At 44.3% G+C, this 21,362-nt stretch overlaps 6 protein-coding genes across 6 annotated transcripts; 5 read left to right on the top strand and 1 right to left on the bottom strand.

Annotated features, from left to right (window-relative positions):
* Positions 1-899: 899 nt before the first annotated feature.
* Positions 900-8,996, top strand: LOC131212541 (voltage-gated potassium channel subunit beta-2). Its single transcript, XM_058206442.1, has 9 exons — positions 900-1,020; positions 1,791-1,861; positions 2,019-2,252; positions 2,330-2,426; positions 2,532-2,659; positions 2,721-2,800; positions 2,860-3,149; positions 3,233-3,428; positions 3,528-8,996. Exons 1-9 carry the CDS (start codon positions 920-922, stop codon positions 3,627-3,629), a joined length of 1,299 nt encoding a protein of 432 aa, XP_058062425.1. The 5' UTR covers positions 900-919; the 3' UTR covers positions 3,630-8,996.
* Positions 8,997-10,122: 1,126 nt separating this feature from the next.
* LOC131210288 (mpv17-like protein) lies at positions 10,123-11,309 on the top strand. The gene is made up of 4 exons (XM_058203514.1): positions 10,123-10,449; positions 10,513-10,646; positions 10,745-10,876; positions 11,031-11,309. The coding sequence occupies exons 1-4, from the start codon at positions 10,332-10,334 to the stop codon at positions 11,196-11,198; spliced, it is 552 nt and encodes a 183-aa protein (XP_058059497.1). The 5' UTR covers positions 10,123-10,331; the 3' UTR covers positions 11,199-11,309.
* A 233-nt stretch (positions 11,310-11,542) lies between these two features.
* Positions 11,543-12,700, top strand: LOC131212323 (large ribosomal subunit protein uL11). The gene is made up of 4 exons (XM_058206140.1): positions 11,543-11,675; positions 11,907-11,980; positions 12,099-12,279; positions 12,404-12,700. Exons 1-4 carry the CDS (start codon positions 11,639-11,641, stop codon positions 12,607-12,609), a joined length of 498 nt encoding a protein of 165 aa, XP_058062123.1. The 5' UTR covers positions 11,543-11,638; the 3' UTR covers positions 12,610-12,700.
* Positions 12,697-13,522, bottom strand: LOC131212322 (DNA-directed RNA polymerases I, II, and III subunit RPABC1). Its single transcript, XM_058206139.1, has 2 exons — positions 13,305-13,522; positions 12,697-13,227 (listed from the first exon to the last, which is right to left on the bottom strand). The coding sequence occupies exons 1-2, from the start codon at positions 13,448-13,450 to the stop codon at positions 12,741-12,743; spliced, it is 633 nt and encodes a 210-aa protein (XP_058062122.1). The 5' UTR covers positions 13,451-13,522; the 3' UTR covers positions 12,697-12,740.
* Positions 13,523-13,704: 182 nt separating this feature from the next.
* LOC131208936 (protein abrupt-like) lies at positions 13,705-16,126 on the top strand. The gene has a single exon (XM_058201880.1). It carries the CDS (start codon positions 13,891-13,893, stop codon positions 15,391-15,393), a length of 1,503 nt encoding a protein of 500 aa, XP_058057863.1. The 5' UTR covers positions 13,705-13,890; the 3' UTR covers positions 15,394-16,126.
* A 3,393-nt stretch (positions 16,127-19,519) lies between these two features.
* On the top strand, positions 19,520-20,101 carry LOC131207683 (mucin-2-like). The gene has a single exon (XM_058200309.1). The coding sequence runs from the start codon at positions 19,520-19,522 to the stop codon at positions 20,099-20,101; it is 582 nt and encodes a 193-aa protein (XP_058056292.1).
* The last annotated feature ends 1,261 nt before the right edge of the window (positions 20,102-21,362 follow it).

Genomic DNA, 21,362 nt, shown 5'->3' with positions numbered 1-21,362 from the left:
TGTGGCGTTGCAGAAAAAAAAAAATCTCCAAAGTGATTCCGCATTTAATGCATTAATAAACAGAGCCCCAGATTCGTTGATGCGGAAAAGTGCCGGAACGCAGAGGGCGAGCAAAACAGGATAAAGGATTTACCGCACAAACATCTGGGAGAGTTCAGAGCCCGCTCTTGCTCGCGCCCTAGCATCGCCTATCGGGCTGCACCGTTTTAGAGATTCAAACAGCATTCAAAATTACGCACGCATTCCCGTTTCGAACGGTTCACTCTCTTTGTCTACTACCATCTTACCTAGCTTAGCCATCTCTCACGCGCACTCGGTCATTCGCTACGGCAGCTTCTCTCCAAATACTCATTGTCAAATTCAACTGCATCAACATTCTCGGTATCGGTCGGTTTCTCTCAGTTTCACCGCGGCATCTCTTTCGGTTAGCCGCTTACCGGCACAGTGGTGCCATTTTGTCTCAATTAAGTACGCGCACTGAGTTTGTCACCCTTACTCCAAAGTTCGAGCCGGGGCTCTACACGGCACACGGCCGTCGTGTCGTCGCCTTCGTTCGGAAAGTAGTGCAATTTTACTCGTATGCGACATTTCTGGTCTCTTGGTCCTCCCGTGTCCTCAGCGTGCCGAGCGGAGCGTTAGTGTGCGTTGGGTTTGTGCAATAGACGAGCGGTAGTACTGCCAGCGGTATTGCTTGCTCGGGCTGCGGAAGTAGCCACGTCAACGGTTAGTGCCGTCATCACTGGTGTGCCCCGCCGACGTCGCCATTGTGTTGTGTTGTTGTTCCAGACACCGAGACACCATGCGAGCGATATGCTAATAAGCAGTGCTGATGCTCTTTCGATATAGCTCACCCGATAGGAGGCATCGATAAGTGAATTTTGGTGGACAGTGATAGGGTAGAAAAAAGGACATTTCCGGTATGTCGATCGTGTTATGTAATGTTGCTTCAAAAACTAATAACGACAATAACGTTAACAATGACAATATTAGCGAGGATTCAAATCCGGTCACAATCTACAGGTACACATGCATAACGAAATAAGTCCCAATTCTGTTCGGACGCGCTATAGAGTCGTGGGATAGGAGATCGCTTGATGTTTGGCGAGTGGCGCTGGAAAATTGGAGGGAAATAGTTGTGAATTAACGACCGTCTGCTGGCTGGTTCGTGTACTGGCGGTACTGGCTTGCCGTATGTTGGAAAAATGAAAGGTTTCTCAGAACCGTGTTCACTGCGTAGCGAAGTGCTCTACTACTTGCTTTGCCGGGTCCCAACCCGATTGTCACCAACAGACGAGACGGACGAGGTTGAGGTGCACACATTTCGGCACACGAAAAGTTGAATTCTCATCTTTGCCGTTACCTTACGTTTATAATTAGATATGCTAACAGTATGGCTGAGTGCGGTATGGTTAATATTAGCCCCTGGTGTTCCGACCGTTTAATCTGCTCTCTCCGTTGGATGGTTGCCGCGTTAGTCCACATATTTTCGGCACCGCTTCACGGCATGCCATAGCAGCACTTGAGTATCGCTTACAAAGTAACAGCCAACATCAACTGTGGAAATCTTGGGCTAACTTTATGAAATTGCTGATAGCACCACACCGCACGATTAAATCAAAGTTTTGAACGGAAGCCTTTTCAAGCAAGACTTTTCAAAGATGTTCCTGGTCTCTATTCATCCATTCTCACTCGAAGTCCCTTAGGTGTACTGTAACTTTAGCAATTCTTTATTTCAATCCCCGCATGGTCGCTCCTCGGGTGGAACTCGCTGTTGGACCGGTTGTTTGTAGGTGCCGTGCTCCTATAGCTTCACTGGATTGTATGGAGGAATTCAGTGGCACCACCGCTCAGCTTGATTTTGGTAAGTAAACTCAAGCAAACCCTTGTTTACCGCTGGGAACGAAAGTGAACTTAAACATACACAACGTGTATACGAGCTTGACGATTCCAAAACTATCAATCAGAGCTTATAGCTAGCTCACGAGCATACAGCATAACACCGGATAATGTCGTTTCAGGTCGTTCTACAAGCCTGGGGTCCAATCCGGCGATCCAGATACGCAGCAATGCGACAACCACACCTGGCTTACGTTACAAAAACCTTGGCAAGAGTGGACTGCGCGTTTCCAACGTCGGTCTCGGTACTTGGCCGATATTTTCCCCGGGCGTGTCAGAGGAACAGGCCGAAGCCATCCTTCGGCTGGCGGTCGAGAGTGGAATCAATTTGTTTGATCTCTCCGAGGCACATTCTGGTACGTGCGTGCGGCAAGATGAGCACGTTGACGTCACACACCGTACGAGGCTAACCGAATGTTTCCGGATCTTGTAGGAACACGTGCGGAAATAGAACTTGGCAAAATTATTCAGAAAGCCGGATGGAAGCGTACCACTTTTGTCATAATAACCAAAATTTATTGGAGTACCAAGTAAGAGCTGAACAGCTGCTGCCTGAAAGCTGCTCCGAGAGGGGCGGCAATCATGGAGATCTATTTTTAATTTTTGTCCTGTGTGATTTCAATTCGATGTTTCAGGTCGGAGGAGCGCGGATTGTCGCGAAAGCACATAATCGAAAGTGTTCAAGCGAGTCTCCAGAGGTTGCAGCTACCATACATTGACGTCATACTGGTCCACAAGGCTGACTCAATGTGCCCTATGGAAGGTGAGCTGTTACACTACCCTTTGACACGGCCATTTTAATTATCTCATATTCTGTATTGCAGAAATTGTCCGTGCTATGAATTATGTTATTTCGCAAGGGTGGTCAATGTATTGGGGTACCGCCAGATGGTCGCCAGTTGAGGTAACTCACGATTCGTTTAAAAGGTTTTGCCTTGTTACTATATGCACTGTTTCCGCCAGATTATGGAAGCTTACACCAATTGCCGCCAGTTCAACTGTGTTACGCCGATCGTGGAACAGTCGGAATATCATATGTTTTGTCGCGAGAAAGCTGAACTTTATCTGCCGGAGATGTACAACAAAATTGGCGTAGGGTTTATGGCTTGGGGGCCTCTCTCGATGTGCCTGGGCGATACACAAAACGGTGAGAAGCTCTGGATTCCGAAAGGGTCGCTTAAGAGCAAAAGCCAAAGCTACTCGTGGATCGAAGACGAGGTGAACAAGGAGGTAGGTGTCCGTGCTCGGCAATCTGACTGTGATAATACTCTACTCATTTCTTCAATTTTGTCTTTCCAATCGTATTATTTTATTTATTTGTTTCACTATCGTTACTTTTTCGGAAGAACCTGCAGGACGAAGCTCGTCGGTTGTACGATAAAGCGAGAGACATTAGCAACTTGGCGGAAAAGTTGGGCTGCAATGCGGTACAGTTGTCCATTGCGTGGTCACTCAAGCACGAACCAGTCCAATGTTTACTTCTCGGAGCCACGTCACCCGAACAGCTGCACCAGAGTCTGCAAGCATTGCAGGTAGGTTCCCAACAGATGAACAAAACAATATACAATATTGACTGGTAGGCTTCGGTGACACCTTTTCGACAATAATTGAGCACAATTCTCTGCCTGCAGCTTCTGCCCCGATTATCGACTGGTGTGATGCTGGAGATAGAACGCATTCTTGAAAATAAACCAGTGCGTCCACCACCGATATCTACGCTTGCCCTACGGTGACAATCAGCCTGCCCCCCGGGGCCTCCCAGCGAAAGTGGAGTTCCGTGTGGGGCAGAATCGCCGAAAGAGGAAGACATCAGCATGGGTGAGGAGCAGAAAGAATCGCAAAAGATTAGCTTCTGCGAAATTCAGTGACAAAACGAGAATTTAGTAACCTGTAACCAATTTGTAAACGTCGCCACTAGTGTTACGGAACGTAGCTCAGCACTAACGCTTCCCGACTGCTGCTCCATGCCTGCGCAGCCTCAGCACCAGCGCCATCTGCGCACTCAGCAGCAGCTGCAACATCAACCTAAAATGCATCTTCCGTCGGTGCAACATTCCGGCAGGCAGCGAAAGTATCACCAAAGCGTACTACCAACCAGCCTACTGCGCCTAGAGGCAATGAGTGTCAGTTTGGAGAGTCTTCTGTTCGATCAGGCTGGTTTAGATAGCAAATTTAACAATTCCACTAGCGCCACTGGTACGATGCAGTCGACCAATACTACTGTCAGCACTACCAGCGGTGCCAGCGCCGGCGTTGACAAGCAGACACGCCAGCTGGTACACTGTCTGAAGTCAATTGACACCACTCTGCTGAAGGAGCGAAAAAATCGGTATAGAATTTCCTGCAGTTTCCGAACGCTGGACAGCAACTGTAAGTCGCTAGTCAATTTTCTGCGCGGCAAAAGTTCCAACGCTGTGCCATCGCCGAAGGAAGTGGTTAGCGAGTCCACCGCCGGGTCAGCAGCAGTAGTAGCACATCAGCAGCGGCATAATGGGTTTCGAATGTTACTGAACCGGAAATTGGTCACTGACACTGACAGCACACCATTAGCGGCATGTCCAAGTATGGTAGAAGTAATCGATATATGATAAAAAATCGTTGTCAAACGGTTGAGATTATGGAAGTCTGGAGTGTGTTTCTTTCTTTCCTTTCACCAAATGGCCCTACTCTCAACGGATACAAAACTGTACCGGAAACACCTTTTCAACATAATTGAACAAAGCGCTCAATAGAAGCAGGGAAGAGTTTAAAGAATATTTCAAATCCTTCGGAACCTAACAAAGCGGAAACATTTGCCCATACTGGCTGAAACGCTTCCCGTAAATATGAATACACTGCAATATTGAGAGTATATGAATTAATGCAAAAATTTCGGCAACAAAAATGCCAAGCGAATAGTGGAGGGACAAATAAGTTGTGTAAAGTACGAGTATAAGAAATCTTTGATTCGTGCATCTAGAGCTGAATATATCTTAGGGTAGGCCTAAAGCTTGGCTGAAAGCATGTAAGAACACTAACTCAATAACAATTTTCTTATACTTGCTATACCACATTGCTTCTGGATTTGCTACGAAAGGCTCGTGATTGATGAAACATACAAAATCGAAACATAAAAATTCAAGAACGAGGAATTACTCAAAAAAAAAACAGATAACAGTAACAGGAGAGTAGTACTGAAATGTAGTTGAATATTTAACAATCTTGTGAACATGCAGCAGTCCAGCTGATACGCTTTTCGTGATTAGTAGTTACACCGAAGCATGAACGATAAATGCAATAAATAAGTATAATTAAACAGAAAAATTACACAACAATCATCCAAATCGCAAGGCAAAGCAAATAGTTAATGAATTCTCTATTTTTCATCTAGCAATCTATTGAAAGCAATTATAAAGGCGCAGCATATCATCATCAAACGTTTAGTTAAGGTTAATCGTTTATAGCATTACACTTTTAAACACCATTTATTCAGTGATATTAAGCAAATCGGTCTTCGGGATGCGGGAACGAAGGCAACCATTTGAGATCGTCTACCTGATTGTGTTAAAAACAAGTTGGTTAGTTTGTGCGGGTGTGGGCTAACTGAAGCGATGTTCACTTTATGAAACAATTACCGGCCACCAATGGAACAAACATTATTTAGTAGAAAGTAAGCTAAAGGAACCTGTTAACTGTGGGCAACATGGAGAAGTTTGCATTCTATACTACATGATGATGCATGACGCCAGCAAGAGCAGAACAAAACCATCAACGGGTGAGAACAACTACCAGCAAATGATACGGTGATAAACAGCTAACAAAAACGCGAAATCAAACGTAAACGAAATCGTTTTGCCAATCGGACTAGCCGAGCAGCCTCAAGTGATTTTTTACAAGCATTAAGCTACTACAATATGGATTAGTTAGCTAAACGATGGATAATTAAGAGATTAAGAGTTATATCAAAGACACATCGTAGTGATAGTAACAAATTTTTGTGCTTTATACTTTTATTGTTTCGGTTCCGTTTCTCAGTCCCCATTTGACTCTCCAGTGAATATGCCGTCGATAAGGGTCGAAAATCATATCCCACCGGAGGTGTTAATGATGGAAAACGCATTGTTGGCTGAGGGGAATTTAATCTTTTGTCGACTACAAAGCACGTTTGTTCCAACTGACAAAACTAAACCAGAACAAACGCAGTCCAACGAATGTTAGTTGGAAAATAATGTTTCGTCACACTTTAACACTGCATGATAAGCGACCATTGGTTCTGGACCATTTGTACGTTCACTCTGAACGTTTCTTAACAAATTCTTCGAGAAAAATCATACACACATACGCACATCATTGAAAAACCGGCATTTTTCGCAATGAACAAAAAGCATCTGGAGGAATGAGAATCAAATATAACACATCCGTCGCCTATAAACATATGAAATGAAGATTATTCCATCCTGATCTAGCAGCATTCATCTTACGATGCCCGGTATCGTAGACTTGTGGTTTGCTGATAAACGTGTCTCTGCACTGTTTATTTATCGTGCACTGAGAATTTAATCACATCCACAAACTAATAAAATAAAAAAACAGAACCACATCTTACGATAAAACGGGATGGAGAATAATAATTGGAGGTAACATTTCTTTAAAAGCAAACGAAAGTATAGGGACTAGTCACGCAATTTGTGCAAAACAAGATCTTGTCTCAAACCCAGATTGCAAAACATAATGTAAGAAACCATGAAACTTGGATATGGGATATGGGAAACTTCTAGGAAGAAGGGGGGACACGACCAGGTAATAGGGAGATGATGTTGCAATATCAATCTAATAGCAATCAAATTCAGTTAGTTTTTGGTACTACCTCTCGACACGACATGGTCGACGGTACCAACTCTTTTTGCGGCGCAATGTTGCAAAAGATGAACCACTATAAAAAAATATAGATATGTTTGAAAGTAAAACCTAATGCCGCCATACAATAATTTACTATCTTCAGCTCTGCCAAAAGTGCATCTTTTAGAATAACTACAAACCAAATCAAATCAAAGGAGAACGCAATGAATTGTGGAACAGTAGGTAGTGGGCACTCTTCAGAACAAACTTACAAACAAACTCTACAACATTGTGTTGATGAAATGACATGAAAAGTGTGTTTCACACCATGTTTACCTTTGCACATACTAATGGAACAAACGCAAATATCGACGTATGGAAGCAAACCAACAAACAATAAATGATGTACATACATCACTCTTATGAATGGTTTAACCGGCATGTTTAAACAAGATAAATACGATATACTAAAACCAAACTATTAAAATGAACATGAACGCACTCAAGTATTTAACCAAAAAAGGGGAGTATAATTGAGATGCGAAGAAAACTCGGAACGCGAAGCAAATATATATAATTTAATTAAAATATAGACACATTTTCAAATGCCAGCTAGGATACGTTAAATTCAGGACTTGGCCTCTTGAGCTTGGCTTGAGGAACGAGGTTACCCAAAAGCAAATGCTGCAAACGCAAATAGCAGTAGACACTAAGAAAAATAAAACAAAACTAACGACACCAATCGTAGCAATTGAAGTGTTCGAACACATTCGAAGCGAAGGATGAAAGTATCATGAAAAGATTAAGTAGCGTAAAGCAAGTAAAACACAAAACCAAGCGCAAGCAAAAACCACTAGCGAAGCATGTTTAGGTGCAGGCGTTTTAAGAAGCATTCTTCTGCTAGGATGAGATGTGAGCTTCGTTTTACGTTCAAAGTGCTGTTACTAACTCACCACTAAGTAGCTAGTTTTCGCTAGATAGTATTCGCTTTGGGTTCTACAGCTGTGCTGTTCGCACAGTCGCAGTTTGCCGATAGTCTACATATGTTGCCCTTACTTAGCATATTTACAGACAGTTATTACGCAATGAGAATCGTAATCATTCAATGTAACATGGCAGCTAACGATGGTTTTTAATTTAATGTTTGTAACAACGTAAACAAGTATTGCAAGTCGAACTCTAAGTTGCCGAACTCTAAGGCATGTTTAGCATCGGAGGAGTACTAAATAATTAGTAAGATGTAAGGATATTATTAATAACATTTAAGCAAAGCAGAAAATCTAACGAGACGTAGCTACGAACTAAATGAACGGCTAGTTACGCACAATTTCAAATTTTACAACCAATCTCGTTTAAGAGGGTTTAATTCTATGCAAAAATGTAATAATGAACATTTAACAATTGTGATAAAGAAACAAAAAAACACTACAAACTTGCTTGTACATCGTAAATAATGTTTACAAACTATGTACATCACGCGAACAAAAACTGAGAGAAACAGATCGGCTTCAATGAGTTTATCCTTATCAATTTACAGAGGTTTTGGATTCATTTAAACTTTAATTAATACAATTAAGTGAAACTCATGATTATACTATGAATTATGTTCTGTTTTTGTAGTTGTTTGCCTTTTGCAATCATTTCTTTCCATTTGGTCAATTGTTTGGTGTATGAGAAACAGCGATTGGTAATGGGCAGAGATAGCACAAACAAACAATGAAAATTGTAGTAAGGAGAAATACTGAATTGTTTCGAATATTTCCTCAATCTATGGGCTCAAGAATGCAAACAATAAATACTAAATTAAAAGCGGGAGCCATGTAAAAAGATGGCAAGAAGCGACATGGAATGCCTTTCCAGATACATTGGAAACATACGATCGTGATTAATGCTGAACGCTGAAGCTACACCATTGTTCTTTTGCGGCATCTGTTGTAGATTTTGTCACTAACACAAAAGGCAGCAGCAGCAGTTAAACACCGGTTGTTCTAACTTTGGCACATCGATCAAGCGTTTTGAAAATAAGAAACATACGCTAATCTGGATTATAACAAATGAACTAAACGAAATGAAAAACGAATAGAACAAGAAATGAATACACCCAGCCATCCAGCCAGGATCAGGCTAGGATTACTATCGATAAAGTATATACATCTATATATACATTTCGAAACTAGGAAATTTCTTCTTGAATCCGAGTTTTCTAAGTTAAACAAAAACGTTTTAGACTAATACAATTAAATCCTATTACTGCTTTAAACTTGTTGAACATAATAAAAAAACTCTGAAAAATAACGTGCGAATTCGGTTGCAATCACAGTGTTACTTCTTTACTTAGATAACTTAGAGAAATTCTAAAGCTGTGCAACAGGCCATAATTTTCTGGAATGAATCGCAACAATTTTCCTCAAACGTTATCCATTTCAAAATGCTCAGAAATCATTCTTCAAACAGATTTATATTTCGATAGCAAAAAATATTGGGCAATTCACTTTTAACACGAAAAATCTTTCTTTGTTCGTCTAAATCTATGTAATTACCTTTAAAACAATTGCTACTCTGTGCAATACGTCTCTGTCTACATTTGTTCCAATTTTCGAACAGTTGTTTTTAGGAAATAACCTTCAACACATTCTCCGTTTCGGCTCCTATCTCAACTGTAAAAAGAGTCTACGGCTCGGCGTCTTGAGTTTAGTGGACCACCAGAAGTCACATGGTGCTAACTCAAACAAATCTGGACGATCTGATTCGAGTTTGCGTCGAAATGATCACAAAATAATCACGAAAATTTTATACTAAAACCTCGAGGAAGTTGAGCCAAGAATTGTCCTGTCCGGTCTTTTTTAACACACACCATTATGCAAAACACGCCAAACCAAACAGTATTCTATATTGACAGTTTCGTCGGTTGGAAAGAATTCACAATGCATAAAAAAACCATAATCGAAGACAACTAGTATCCGTTACTTTTTTGCCATAGCTACGCCATAGTACGTCAGCTTATTTGCCATAGTACGTCAGCTTCTGAGATCAGCTGTGTAGCTTCAAGATCAGAGTTATTTTTATCGTGCAACCATTTCTACGTTCGTGTTTCGTCATCATATCCGAACCAGAAACTTCAGAACGGTAGAAAAAAACCTACTTACCAGACATCCAAACGTTGGGTTAGGACCGTTCGTTGATTTAATAGCAAACCTCGACCATGTAAGGTGCCCTACTCATACGTTTCCATGAAAGACATGTGTTATTGAGCTGCTCGTGTTGTATGGAAACATTAGACTTTGTGGTGTTTGTGCCTACTGTGATTGTTATGACTTACTTCGCATGATCGACGGTGTGCCAAAAAAATTCAATGTTGAATTTTCAATGTCGCTTGCAGTTGCAGCGTTGCACAGTTGATCTACCGTTGTGGTACAATTCGAACCTTACGAACCCGTAAGGCCGGGAGCTCTCCTGTGTCACGGAAAGTACTACGACGCTTAATACTTTGTTAGTTTTTTTCTTAGTAAAGCGTGCACGAGAATTGAGCTAGTGGCGCCAAGTGTCACGTGTCCAAACGCAGCTTTCCGGATCTTCAAAAAATATTTATCGTTCTTACCGGCTGAATTCTTCGTAAAATGTCCGGTCTGTCAATGTGGATAAAACGATATCCAGTTGTACGAGGAATGATCACCTATAGTTTTCTGTGGCCTACTGGCTGTTTCATCCAACAAAAACTGTCAGGAAAAAAGATGAGTATGTTGACGTTTGGTTCCTCATCACTGCAATTTCAAAATAAGCGTTCATTGATCAACGCAGATGAAATCGATTGGAAAAAGTGCTGGCGTTTCTTCTTCTACGGAGGTTTCATCGTTGCTCCGTCGCTGTATTGCTGGATACGAGTGGCTTCCATAATGTGGCCAAGACAAGATTTGAAGTCAGCCATTGCCAAGGTTATCAGTTGTAGCATAGTGCCATTAGAAACCTACCCAAAATCATTCGATATACTCACTTTGAACGTTTTCTGTTTTAACCAACCAATCGCACACAGGCTCTCACGGAGCAGATCAGCTACACTCCGATGGCCATGACTGCATTCTATTTTAGCATGAGTCTCTTGGAATCCAAAACCGTCGAAGAATCGTTTAACGAAGTAAAGGTAAAACTCTGGCCTACCTACAAAGTAAGTTTACGAACAATCAAAGAAGCCACCTAAGTATCTAAATAATATTTTGAAATAGTTAAAAAAATGGTTTAAATTTACATTTGGACTTTATGGTTTTCTCACACAGAGTTAAAGAATTATAATATTAAAAGCTTCCTCACCACTTTTTCAGGTAGCCCTGTGCATCTGGCCACTGATACAGACTTTTAATTTCTCGGTCGTACCTGAAAAGAACCGCGTTCCTTTCGTTAGTATGTGCAGCTTGCTTTGGACCATATTTTTGGCATACATGAAGCAAAAAGAGCAAAGTGAAATGGCAGAAGGGATCTTGGTGAAATAGCATAGTTACAAACACATTATATAGTTATTATATCGAGAACTTATGCGCAGTATTTGTATGGTTAAACGAAACGTAATTTACTGCGAAATATATGGCTTGGCGTTAGAATCTGCAAAACCCATGTTCTAAATTCGGTGTTAATAGAATAAAAGTCCAAAGCTGTGGCAACAGATTCAATTCAAATGGTCAACCTTTTTTGTAAGGAGCGCCATCTATACGCCAAACTAAGCACAAGATAAATTGGTTCTCAATGTTTCACGACAGTTACTGCTTACCGGAAGTAGACGCGAGGCTGTCAAAAGGAAACTTGACATTTCGGTAGCTGTCAGCGATGCTGTGTTTTACTCTCTCTTTCCGGCATCTTTACGATCCGAACGTGAACATACTTCTAAGAAGTGTTCAATAATTTTTAATTTTGCTGTGCATAACAATTTCTCAGCATGCCACCTAAGTTCGACCCGAACGAGATTAAGCACGGTACGTTTGATAGGGGTGTTTGGGTATGCACTGCGTCCCGTCAGCAGTGCATTACACTTTTTCCGACCGTAGCTCCGACCGCATCGATCACCACGTATCTCGTACCGCTCTGCCTACCCTTACCAATGCCTTCACTGAGTAGCGTGGCCATCACCTGTGGAGGGATCAAGCGACGGTTGGTTGTGCATCGATTATTGCCAAACTTATAGTTTTGTTTTGCTCTAATTGCAGTTTACCTCCGGTGCGTCGGCGGAGAAGTCGGTGCCACTTCTTCCCTCGCTCCGAAAATCGGTCCCCTTGGTCTGGTAAGTGCACGTTCAGGTTGCTGTCCTTATATTCCGGCTCGGCCAGGCCATCCAAACGCTTCGAGACACATACCTTTCACACACAAGATGGTAAAGATTGCTTTGTTTATTTTTGCAGTCTCCGAAGAAAGTTGGTGACGATATTGCCAAGGCAACTGGTGATTGGAAGGGTTTGAAGATCACCGTTTGCCTCACGATCCAGAACCGACAGGCTACGATTTCCGTTGTACCATCGGCTGCTTCGCTGATCGTGAAAGCGCTTAAGGAACCGCCACGCGATCGTAAGAAGGTGAAAAACAGTGAGTATCGAAAGGGATTGTCTGTTTCCCGCGTTGATAGCTCATGTGGATCGAGTCCAATAACAATTGTTTGTGTTTTCGTTTTTCGTGCTGCGTATCGTGTGATTTACTCTTCTTGCTGCAGTTAAACACAATGGCAACATCACCTTCGATGAGGTCGTCAGCATTGCGCGCGTTATGCGACCGCGCTCCATGGCCAGGGAGCTGTCGGGAACCTGTAAGGAGGTGCTCGGAACGGCACATAGCGTTGGTTGTACCATCGATGGCCGTGCCCCACACGACGTAATCGAAGACATTTCGTCCGGTGCTATTGAAGTACCATCGGAGTAAGCAACACCGCGGCCCGTAAACCGATTGTTCTTTCGGCGAGCGTGTACAATAAAAACACTACAAACAACAGCAAAACAAGCTTTTCGTTGTTTTTACTTTTATTTCGTTTCACTGATAGCCAGCGGTTAACCTCAGCATACTAGTCGGTAGGATATGTATCTTCCGGCAGTTTCTGACGGCCGGATAATTTTCACCACTTGTCCGCGCTTCAGACCGAAGTAGCGAGCCACCGGGTCGCCTGCCTGTATCCTCATCAGCATGTTTTCTTTGAGCTTGTAACGGGCCAACAGTTCCTGTTTCTCCTCCGGTGTCATAACGACGTGTTCCGGAACCAACTCGTGCTCGGTGATGTTAATCAACAGCTCAGACTCGAGAAATTGTTCCAAAATATACTTCGGTGCCATGTCGACGAGGGATTGTTTAGCCGATGGTGTCATGCCGGATTGTACCACCACAATTGCCCGGTGAATGTTTTCCTCCTGCATTCGGGTGCAGTATGTTTTAATTGTTTTGATGCCAATCTTCGGTTCGTCGGGGAAAAACACAAACATCTGATCCGTCGGATCGTCGTTGTGTGCCACCAGAACGATCAGATCCGGGCGTGCAGGTCGTTTTTCGCTAAAATCATTGTTCCAGTATCAGTATCGCGCCAAACCGCGAAACACCCAACATCAAAGTCGGTCTAAAACACTTACCTTGGTTTATCGCCAAACTGCTCCTTAAATTGTTCGAGCGTTTGGTCCAACTCATCCTGCGTTACCAGATAGCCTCGGTCATGGCTTAGTTGCATCACGGTCTTTCGGATGCGCCACAGTTTGTACGTTTCCGCATCATCATCCATTGTAGCGGCTAGTAGATCTTTGAGTACGATTAAAACAAAACTCGAAACAAGATTCCGTCTGCTCGCTGACCAAACACGCGAGCTTGAAAACCGCTTGCTTACGGGCAGTGCTGCCAACCACGTCCTTGGCTAACGTCAAAAAGGGCGCCTCGGCAACCCTGCGATTTTGTCAACCGCGCTTGGTTGGCTTGGTATTCGGTGGTTTTCACAAAACGCGCTGTTGATGTTGTGTGATGGTTTCTCCAGTTTCTGAGTGACACCAATTTTCGCGCCTATACGAATCGTAACTGTAATCACTTGTGAGTTGTTGAATTGCACGCCCATCGTTTGCCAGCCAAAACACTTTTGCCGCGATTGGCGAGCGCTCCTGGTTCGACAAATCTGCATTGTGTTACGCGCTGCTTTGGTCCGGTTGGAGGGCCTAGAAGCTAGCTGTAACAATGACAGGCCAGCAGCAGTATTCCCTAAGATGGAATGATTACACCAGCTACATTACAGGTGCGTTCGACGCACTGCGCTACGAGGAGGATCTGGTGGACGTGACGCTGTTTTGCGAAGGTCGTAAGATTCGTGCCCACAAGGTGTTGCTGTCGGCATGCAGCACCTACTTCAAGGAGATTTTCAAAGAGAACCCCTCCCAGCATCCGGTGATAATATTCAAGAACGTCAAATACAGCGATCTGATGTCGCTGGTGGAATTTATGTACCAGGGTGAGGTCAGCGTTCTGCAGGAGTCGCTCCCCTCGTTTCTTCACACGGCGGAGATGCTATCGATTCGGGGACTTGCCGATACCAACAATGAGCAACAACAGCAGCAACAACACCATCATCTTCCAGATCAGCCGACCTCAACCCTGGCGCAGCAGATATTGCAGACCCAGTCGCAGAATATGGCCACCAGCGCTACCATCACGACCTCGGAACCAGTATACTTTACGCTCCCGTCGAACTCCACTATCGTACCACAGACGAAACTTGAGCCCCAGCCATCCACAGCGACAGCTCTGCAGACCGCTCAGCAGTTTGTTAATAAAATAACACTCAAATCCAGTGATATTGCGAACGCCGTCGCCGTTCCGATTGGTCAACAGCAAGCGCAGCAACAACATCAGCAACAACAATTGGCAAAGATACAAGTAAAGCCTGCTCCTGCCGTAGCAACGGCCGTCCCGCAGCGCACCGTCGCTGTAGGGCAGACGCAAGGTCAGGACCAGACCAACCAAACTAATCAAGCGGCAACACTGCAGGAGTTGGTCGATAGCGTCGTTACGTCGGCGCGTCCAACAAAACCGAAGCGCACCATAAAAGCGAAGACATTAACGGTAAAGCAACCGGTCGCGGGAACCTCGAGTGGCAGCGTTTCTGGTAACACTCGGGCCAGTTACAGCGAAATCACATCAGAAACCGGAAACCAATCGGACAACGGAATGGACCTCTACAGCGAGCAAAGCGGACAGGAGCATGACCAGGTAACGACGTACACTGACTCTACTAACAATGATGTGAAAATTCAAATATCGGAGTACATCAACGTGGGAGAAGGCCTTAATCCGACTAGTGGCGACAGTGGGTCCTACACGCAGCAGGAAGGTTACGAGTTGGTTGGGGATGCCATCGCCGAACGACAGGAGGGAGACGAGCACATGGGACAGAACTGCTTCGAAATGGAAATTGTTGATATGGACGTGAACGGTATGTTTCCGGACGACGGAGCGGAGGACGCAAAGGTGAAAACAGAAACGATGGATGAGAGTGCTGGACGTTCCAGGGACGACGGAAAGAAATTCCAGTGCAAGGAGTGTGACAAAGCGTTCGCCACCTGGAAATCGCTGGCGATGCATCGCCACATTCACAGTGGTCGTACCAAGTGCAAAATTTGCGGCGCGGTACTCTCACGTACCGCCAATCTCAAACGGCACATGAAGCTGAAGCACGAACCCTAAGTATGGGCGGCTCCGAATGCTGATGACGATGAGTGTAACGGAAATCGCAGATGAAGGCTGGGTTTGTTTTCATATTTTTCCGATTACACCTGAAAAAGATACGCATAGTACGAGTTACTATAGCTTCAGCGTTTATGATACTTCTGTAAGAATGTTTTTAAACATCCTTTTTATCTTTCTATCAGTGCATCCGTACATTGTTTATGATTATTAACACAGAATTAACAAAATTGTATGTATGGGTAAGAAATAGTGATGTAAGGCGTAAAAATTGTGCGAAAAGGTACTAGATTTAGAAAGTGTTTGATACATTCAACGATTGATATATTTTCATTTGCATCGAATGTTCTTTCTGATCAGTTCAGTTTAGGCATGTCTTTGGCCATCAGAAGGTGTTTTGACCGTGAAACTGCGAACCAAGAATCACGAAAGCTGCGGAGAAGAACTGCCAGTAGACAGCTTTCCGTTCGCACCTGATTTTGATCAAATGTTAAAATTCATTTATGTTGCTGCTCATTGATCATTTTCGGCATTGACTTTTATCGATCTGTAAGGCACGTCGGACAAAGAACCGTACGGAGAGGTTTGTGAATGTGGTATATTTGAAACATTTTACGTACTATATTGATGAAACATGATCGATCTACCATCGTGGTAGAATGTCTGAACTGCGCGGAGTAGCTATAGTTAATACTGATTGTAGAAATAAGGATATAGATTTTGAATGATTGTTTGCGAATATTTTGGAAAATAGTTGAATAAATGTACAAAAAAACCCGTTTGCTACATAAGTTTGATTTGCTAAGGTGCCAAATTTAACATTCTTAAGTATCTCGTCTCGTCGCGTTTCATCTGGCCGGCCCGAATTCTCGGACCACTCACCTTGTATTTGGCTTATCGATGTGTTGCTTCAAAACAACTGTGGTTTGATTTGGCCAATCTCGTAGTTATCCCAACATGCCGGCGATAATTATCCCTGAAAAACGGCTGAACACATCCACCACTTGAGCATGGTGGAGATTCACATATCTTAGATCGTTCGTTTCTTCGTTCGCTTATCCGGCTTACCGCTGAGCAGTCTTGGCTTGCACCAGAGGCAACGACGATCGTTACTGGCTGCTCTATCAACGGTGGCTGTTCGTTTAGTAGTGGACAATTTAAGTACATAGTGGCCATTAACAACAATCATCAGCTGTGGAGTATGCAAAGGTGATAGTTGTAGAACATTCAACAAACAATGCAGAATGGTACTCCAACCGAGTCCACGTCCCGTTATTTTAAAGTTTATTAAAAACAAAACAATTTTATTTAACATTTCATACAGATTTTTCTCAACACGTTCTATTTTTCGCTTTTTAACAATGGCAAGGCAAAGCAACACAGTGTTTCTTCCATGGCTGTTTCCATAATACTGAGATCTGCGGTTGCAAATCGTTATGAAAATCGTAGCCTGTGGATGCTCCACAGATCGCTACGATAGGTACATCGTAGCGTGTGGACCGGGCTTAATGCAACCGGAAGGGCGATTGTCCGCTGTCCTTTATTTTTTCAATAATGCTCTAATGTAATACGATGAGTTATACTCATTGTAGGAATTACTGTGCCTATGCCAATTGAGCCTATAGTTACTGTAGATTAAAGCTTGCTGTCTACAGCTGAAGAGTGGCTCCAGATTGTTGCCAGTCTCTACCTCAATACCTCGGCCCTATCCTTTCGACTCGACTTATATCACTAGACTTGTATAATTCTGCTTCGAACCTAAATTCGATACTAAACTGCGTAAGCGTAAGGTGAGTAGTAGGCCATTCAAACAGGTTTCTGTTCGGTGCAGACAAGATCGTTACAGAATATTCAAAAATTACATGGTAAGGCTATTGAAAGCTTTTGAACGAGCATTGCATAATTAAATGGCTGAGCTAAGGCGCGAACGTTAGAGTGGAGTGTGGTTCGATGCGACTGTTGGATTGGCGCGCAGTTTGGAACTGAACAGAACTCATTCTTTATTAAGCGAACGAACAGTGTTGCCAAACCAACACTAATGACACAAGCTGTCATTGGGGGTAAACCAATAATTAATTGTAATTGGAGAATAACCATCGATTCCAACAGCGACTACCCAGCGTTGGACCAGTGCTCCAGCTACTGATCCGGTTTCGAAATGGACTACATGCGATAGGATGCGATCGTCAGGTTGGCAGGCACTTGCATGTGAGGGTTATCAGACATCTATATATATAAAAGAAAGTCAGGCATGTTGTTCGTCCAAACACCCATAACTCAAGAACGGATGAACCGATTTGGCTGAAAATTGGTAGGGAGGTGGCTTAGAACAGGGCCAGGGCTACTCCGATTACTCCGGTTACTATACTATACTTTACTCCGATTACTATACTTGATACTTTATACTTTTTATATTCCGACCGCGTCACAGTGAGGCAACAATTGTTTTTTTCATACTGATACGAGACAGACAGAGCGCGCAACAGCAAACAATTGTTGGCTTCTCTTTCTCGCTAAAGAAGCGTTCCCTCACCCCAAGTAAAAATAGCCCCCCACCCCTTTCGCACGGACGCATGAAAGGGAATGGGGGGCTATGGGTTTTCCCTTCTCGAGAAAGGCCAGACAGAGAGCGTCACTACGAGCAAAGGTTGAGCGAGTTTTCAGCGATTCTCTCTCTTTCGCATGTTCTCGCGAGTCTCTCTTTTGCGATTAGTTTGGCAATTCGACAGTCTTTCTCGCGTTTATATAGCCTTCTTCTTCTTCTATATAGCCTTCTTCTTCTGGCGAAACTTTTGATTGTTACTTACCTGTCATTTTCATAACTGTCATAACTGTCAAATATAACTATTGAAACAATCCGCGAACGCAGCGTAGTGTCATAATAACGGACAGTGAATAATAAAGCCTCTTACACCCCCTTAAGAACATCAACAAGTAGATAATTTTCGACAAGATGCTGATTTAAATGTCCGCTCAGCGGTTGTACCCGAAGAAGAAGCTTATTTGTATCTAGCAGCGTTTCGATATGATTGTAAAGCTAAGTACGGCAAGCATAACAGCGTTCGCAATGGACCAATAAACGTTCGTTGCGACAAATGCGACGAGCGTTACCAACTGCTCTATCACCGGGGGCCCATTGCCTTTGGGGCGGAACAAAGTTCGCAGGATCTGCTAGTAAACTGATGTAATAAACAGTGTACACACCCACACATGTCTATTCACCATCAGCACACGCACACTTGTATGGAAATTGGACAGATATTGATGCTCGTTTGCTCACTTTTTCTAGATCTGCGTCGATTGTTCAAAAATGGCAAAAATTGGTGCAATTTCGCTGTCCAGACGCAACGATGCATCGCTACGATGTGTCTGCCCAACGTTTAGCGTAGCGATTATCGTAGCGTCTGGACCGGTCTTTATAAGCATTTGTTTTTTTTGAAAAAAATCCAGATTTTTAAGTTTCATTGCAATGTAAACGCCTGCGAGATATGCAAAATCTTTGCACTACTCGTTTGAATCGACCGATGAAGGAGAGCGATTCGCTAGGATAAGATTACTCTCATTCACCAAGCCAGTGATCGCGCCGTTCGCCATCAAGACCTTGTTTTTTCCACATCACGTCCAACGTCCAAATCACAGGTAACCGACGGGCACGGTGGTGCAATTTCCTTACACAACTAGTTACTGGCCGCAAAAACAGTAGCTTATCAATGATTTACTAGTTTTCACAACCGTGGCCGCAATCGCCAACCAACCGCGGGACCAAGGATTGCGGGTGAGCCCTGTAATGGTGCCATTAATGAGTCTGCTCTATCGCTCGGATGTCGGTCGGCCACTTTCGTTAATCAACCCGACAGAGACCAACCGACCAACCGGTCGGAAATAAGCCCCACACCAGATAAGATATTGGGCAGATTTTCCTGCGTAACTTTATTCCGGTGGCAGCGCACCGCCCATAGGCTATAAAGGATTGAACGCCCATCAGAGACGATCCAGTCGCTCGAATCGCGAGTCGATAAAAGCCGTGTCCTAATTGTCAACACAGTTGAAAGAAGCGGAACGTATCCTCAGCCCTATCAGCGGAACTCGGAATCGTTGGCAAGCAGTTTTGTGTTAATCAAGCGTGATGGCCAGGTGTGCAGTAGCCGTTGTGTTCCTGACGACGTTGAGTGTTGTGCTGGTGAGCGGACAGGGAATTCTCGATCCTCGCTGCCCGCTGGTGGACCTGGATCCGAACAACCCGACCCAGCTACCCCACGCCACCGACTGCACCCTGTTCTACACTTGCTCCTGGGGCTACGCATTCCTGAAGCAGTGTCCAACCGGGCAGTACTTCGGGGCGCAAATTCAGCGCTGCGACCATCCGGTCATTGCCCAGTGCACTCTCGGTGGCACCACCGCGATCCCCAACCCGACCACCACCACTGTTCCCGTGGTCACCACGGTGCCCTCTGTAACCACCGTAGCCACCGTTCCAACAGTGTCTCCAACAGTGAATCCAGGAGTCACTACTACTGTACCGGGTGGCACCACCCTCACAACTGCTCCGACGGCTCCGACGGCATCGATCCCGACGGCCCAAACAGCAGGACCACCAACTACCACCGTCAGTGGGGCCACCACCGACAGTACCATCGGCATTACCAACACCACCATTCCCACCGTCCCTACGGCCGAAATCCCCACGGTACCAACGGTGGCGTTCTAGAACCTGTCCGCCTGCCGATAGATCACCGACCTGCCGTCGACTGCCACTCCCCGTACTGCCAATTTGCCGCTGCTCGCCATAGGAACCCTCGGTTAGCCCTCTGTCGACGGACCGATCCGTCCACAGCCCGATGTGACAGCTTATTTTCCAATAGTGACTTAAGGCGACTTAACGCCCGATAGCGTTTAGGCGGGTAGATTTAAGCCACCCTTCACGATACAACACGCAATAAATCTTATTTATTACCCTGCGCCGTCATTGATCGTAACTTGATTAGTCGTACGGCAGCACGACGGCATCTTATCGGCCCAATTTTCGAGGGTATCGCGGGCTCTGGGCCGGAGCGTGGCCTTGTCCGGCGTTTTGGGGAGAGTTTGCTTGACGACCGGGTGTGGCTTTCACTCCGAAGAGGGTCCGAACTCGAGTCACCCACTTGTATAATTACACCGTACTCTGGAAAACGGATCCACCGGACTAGGCGCACTAGCGGAAATGATCCTTATCGGTACAATCTCGAGTCGGCTTTATCGGCAGTAAATACCTTCTTCTCGGACATGTGTTCTGATTCTGTTCGATTACTCGCAAAGCTGAAAAGTCCCGAGCCTGCCACGTTACATGGCGCTAGTCTTAAACCCGGTCCACACGCTACGATAATCGTTGCGCAGACACATCGTAGCGATGCATCATCGCGTGTGGACCGGGCTTAAGATTGAAATGAAAAATCCTGTTCTATGAACCACCATTTCTGGTGCCATCAGAAAGTCTTTTTAGTTGAGTCCTCTTTGCTTGTTGAGCCGAAATCTCCATTTTTAATTTGTTTAAACCGCTTAAAGCACTGCGATATTCCAAAAACAAGCATTTGATGTGATTCGGTAGCAGTTTTCTTCAACAGGTAGCAGAAAAATAAATCAAAACGTCATTTTCAGGCACAAAAGTTGCCAGGGTCTATGGTCCGTTCAAAGATAGGTTGGAAACTTAATTTAGTCCTGAAATGACTTACCTGATGTCAAAACAAGGTACTGTTGCTGAAAACACGCCAAACTAGGAGATTCAAGTGGACAGCTAGAGCCTTCTTTTTAACATCCTGATTTTCAAGTTGTAGGCCTGCTGGCTTACAATCCGAAATCCGTTTCCGTCGCTCAACCACCATAGCGGATATCTTGTTTTCCAAGACTAGTACGGCTTCATAATTAGAGCCCGTCGACTGAGACGTTAACGATTCTTTCCGGTACCAAGAGGCACCTGTTTCAAAGACCAATCG

This window comes from Anopheles bellator, chromosome 2, assembly GCF_943735745.2.
Source record: "Anopheles bellator chromosome 2, idAnoBellAS_SP24_06.2, whole genome shotgun sequence".
Lineage (NCBI taxonomy): Eukaryota > Metazoa > Arthropoda > Insecta > Diptera > Culicidae > Anopheles > Anopheles bellator.
Note: the sequence above shows the minus strand (reverse complement) of the source record. Positions and strands in the feature narration are given on the sequence as shown.

Bases quoted from the DNA above. Each gene is read 5' to 3' on its own strand.
- LOC131212541 (XM_058206442.1), top strand. From the start codon at position 920: ATGTCGATCGTGTTATGTAATGTTGCTTCAAAAACTAATAACGACAAT. The intron at 2,660-2,720 runs GTGAGCTGTTAC...TCTGTATTGCAG, and splicing joins CTCAATGTGCCCTATGGAAG to AAATTGTCCGTGCTATGAAT. The intron at 2,801-2,859 runs GTAACTCACGAT...TGTTTCCGCCAG, and splicing joins CCAGATGGTCGCCAGTTGAG to ATTATGGAAGCTTACACCAA.
- LOC131210288 (XM_058203514.1), top strand. From the start codon at position 10,332: ATGTCCGGTCTGTCAATGTGGATAAAACGATATCCAGTTGTACGAGGA. The intron at 10,450-10,512 runs GTATGTTGACGT...TGATCAACGCAG, and splicing joins ACTGTCAGGAAAAAAGATGA to ATGAAATCGATTGGAAAAAG. The intron at 10,647-10,744 runs GTTATCAGTTGT...AATCGCACACAG, and splicing joins TGAAGTCAGCCATTGCCAAG to GCTCTCACGGAGCAGATCAG.
- LOC131212323 (XM_058206140.1), top strand. From the start codon at position 11,639: ATGCCACCTAAGTTCGACCCGAACGAGATTAAGCACG. The intron at 11,676-11,906 runs GTACGTTTGATA...CTCTAATTGCAG, and splicing joins CCCGAACGAGATTAAGCACG to TTTACCTCCGGTGCGTCGGC. The intron at 11,981-12,098 runs GTAAGTGCACGT...TTATTTTTGCAG, and splicing joins AAATCGGTCCCCTTGGTCTG to TCTCCGAAGAAAGTTGGTGA.
- LOC131212322 (XM_058206139.1), bottom strand. From the start codon at position 13,450: ATGGATGATGATGCGGAAACGTACAAACTGTGGCGCATCCGAAAGACC. The intron at 13,228-13,304 runs GTAAGTGTTTTA...CAATGATTTTAG, and splicing joins CAGTTTGGCGATAAACCAAG to CGAAAAACGACCTGCACGCC.
- LOC131208936 (XM_058201880.1), top strand. From the start codon at position 13,891: ATGACAGGCCAGCAGCAGTATTCCCTAAGATGGAATGATTACACCAGC.
- LOC131207683 (XM_058200309.1), top strand. From the start codon at position 19,520: ATGGCCAGGTGTGCAGTAGCCGTTGTGTTCCTGACGACGTTGAGTGTT.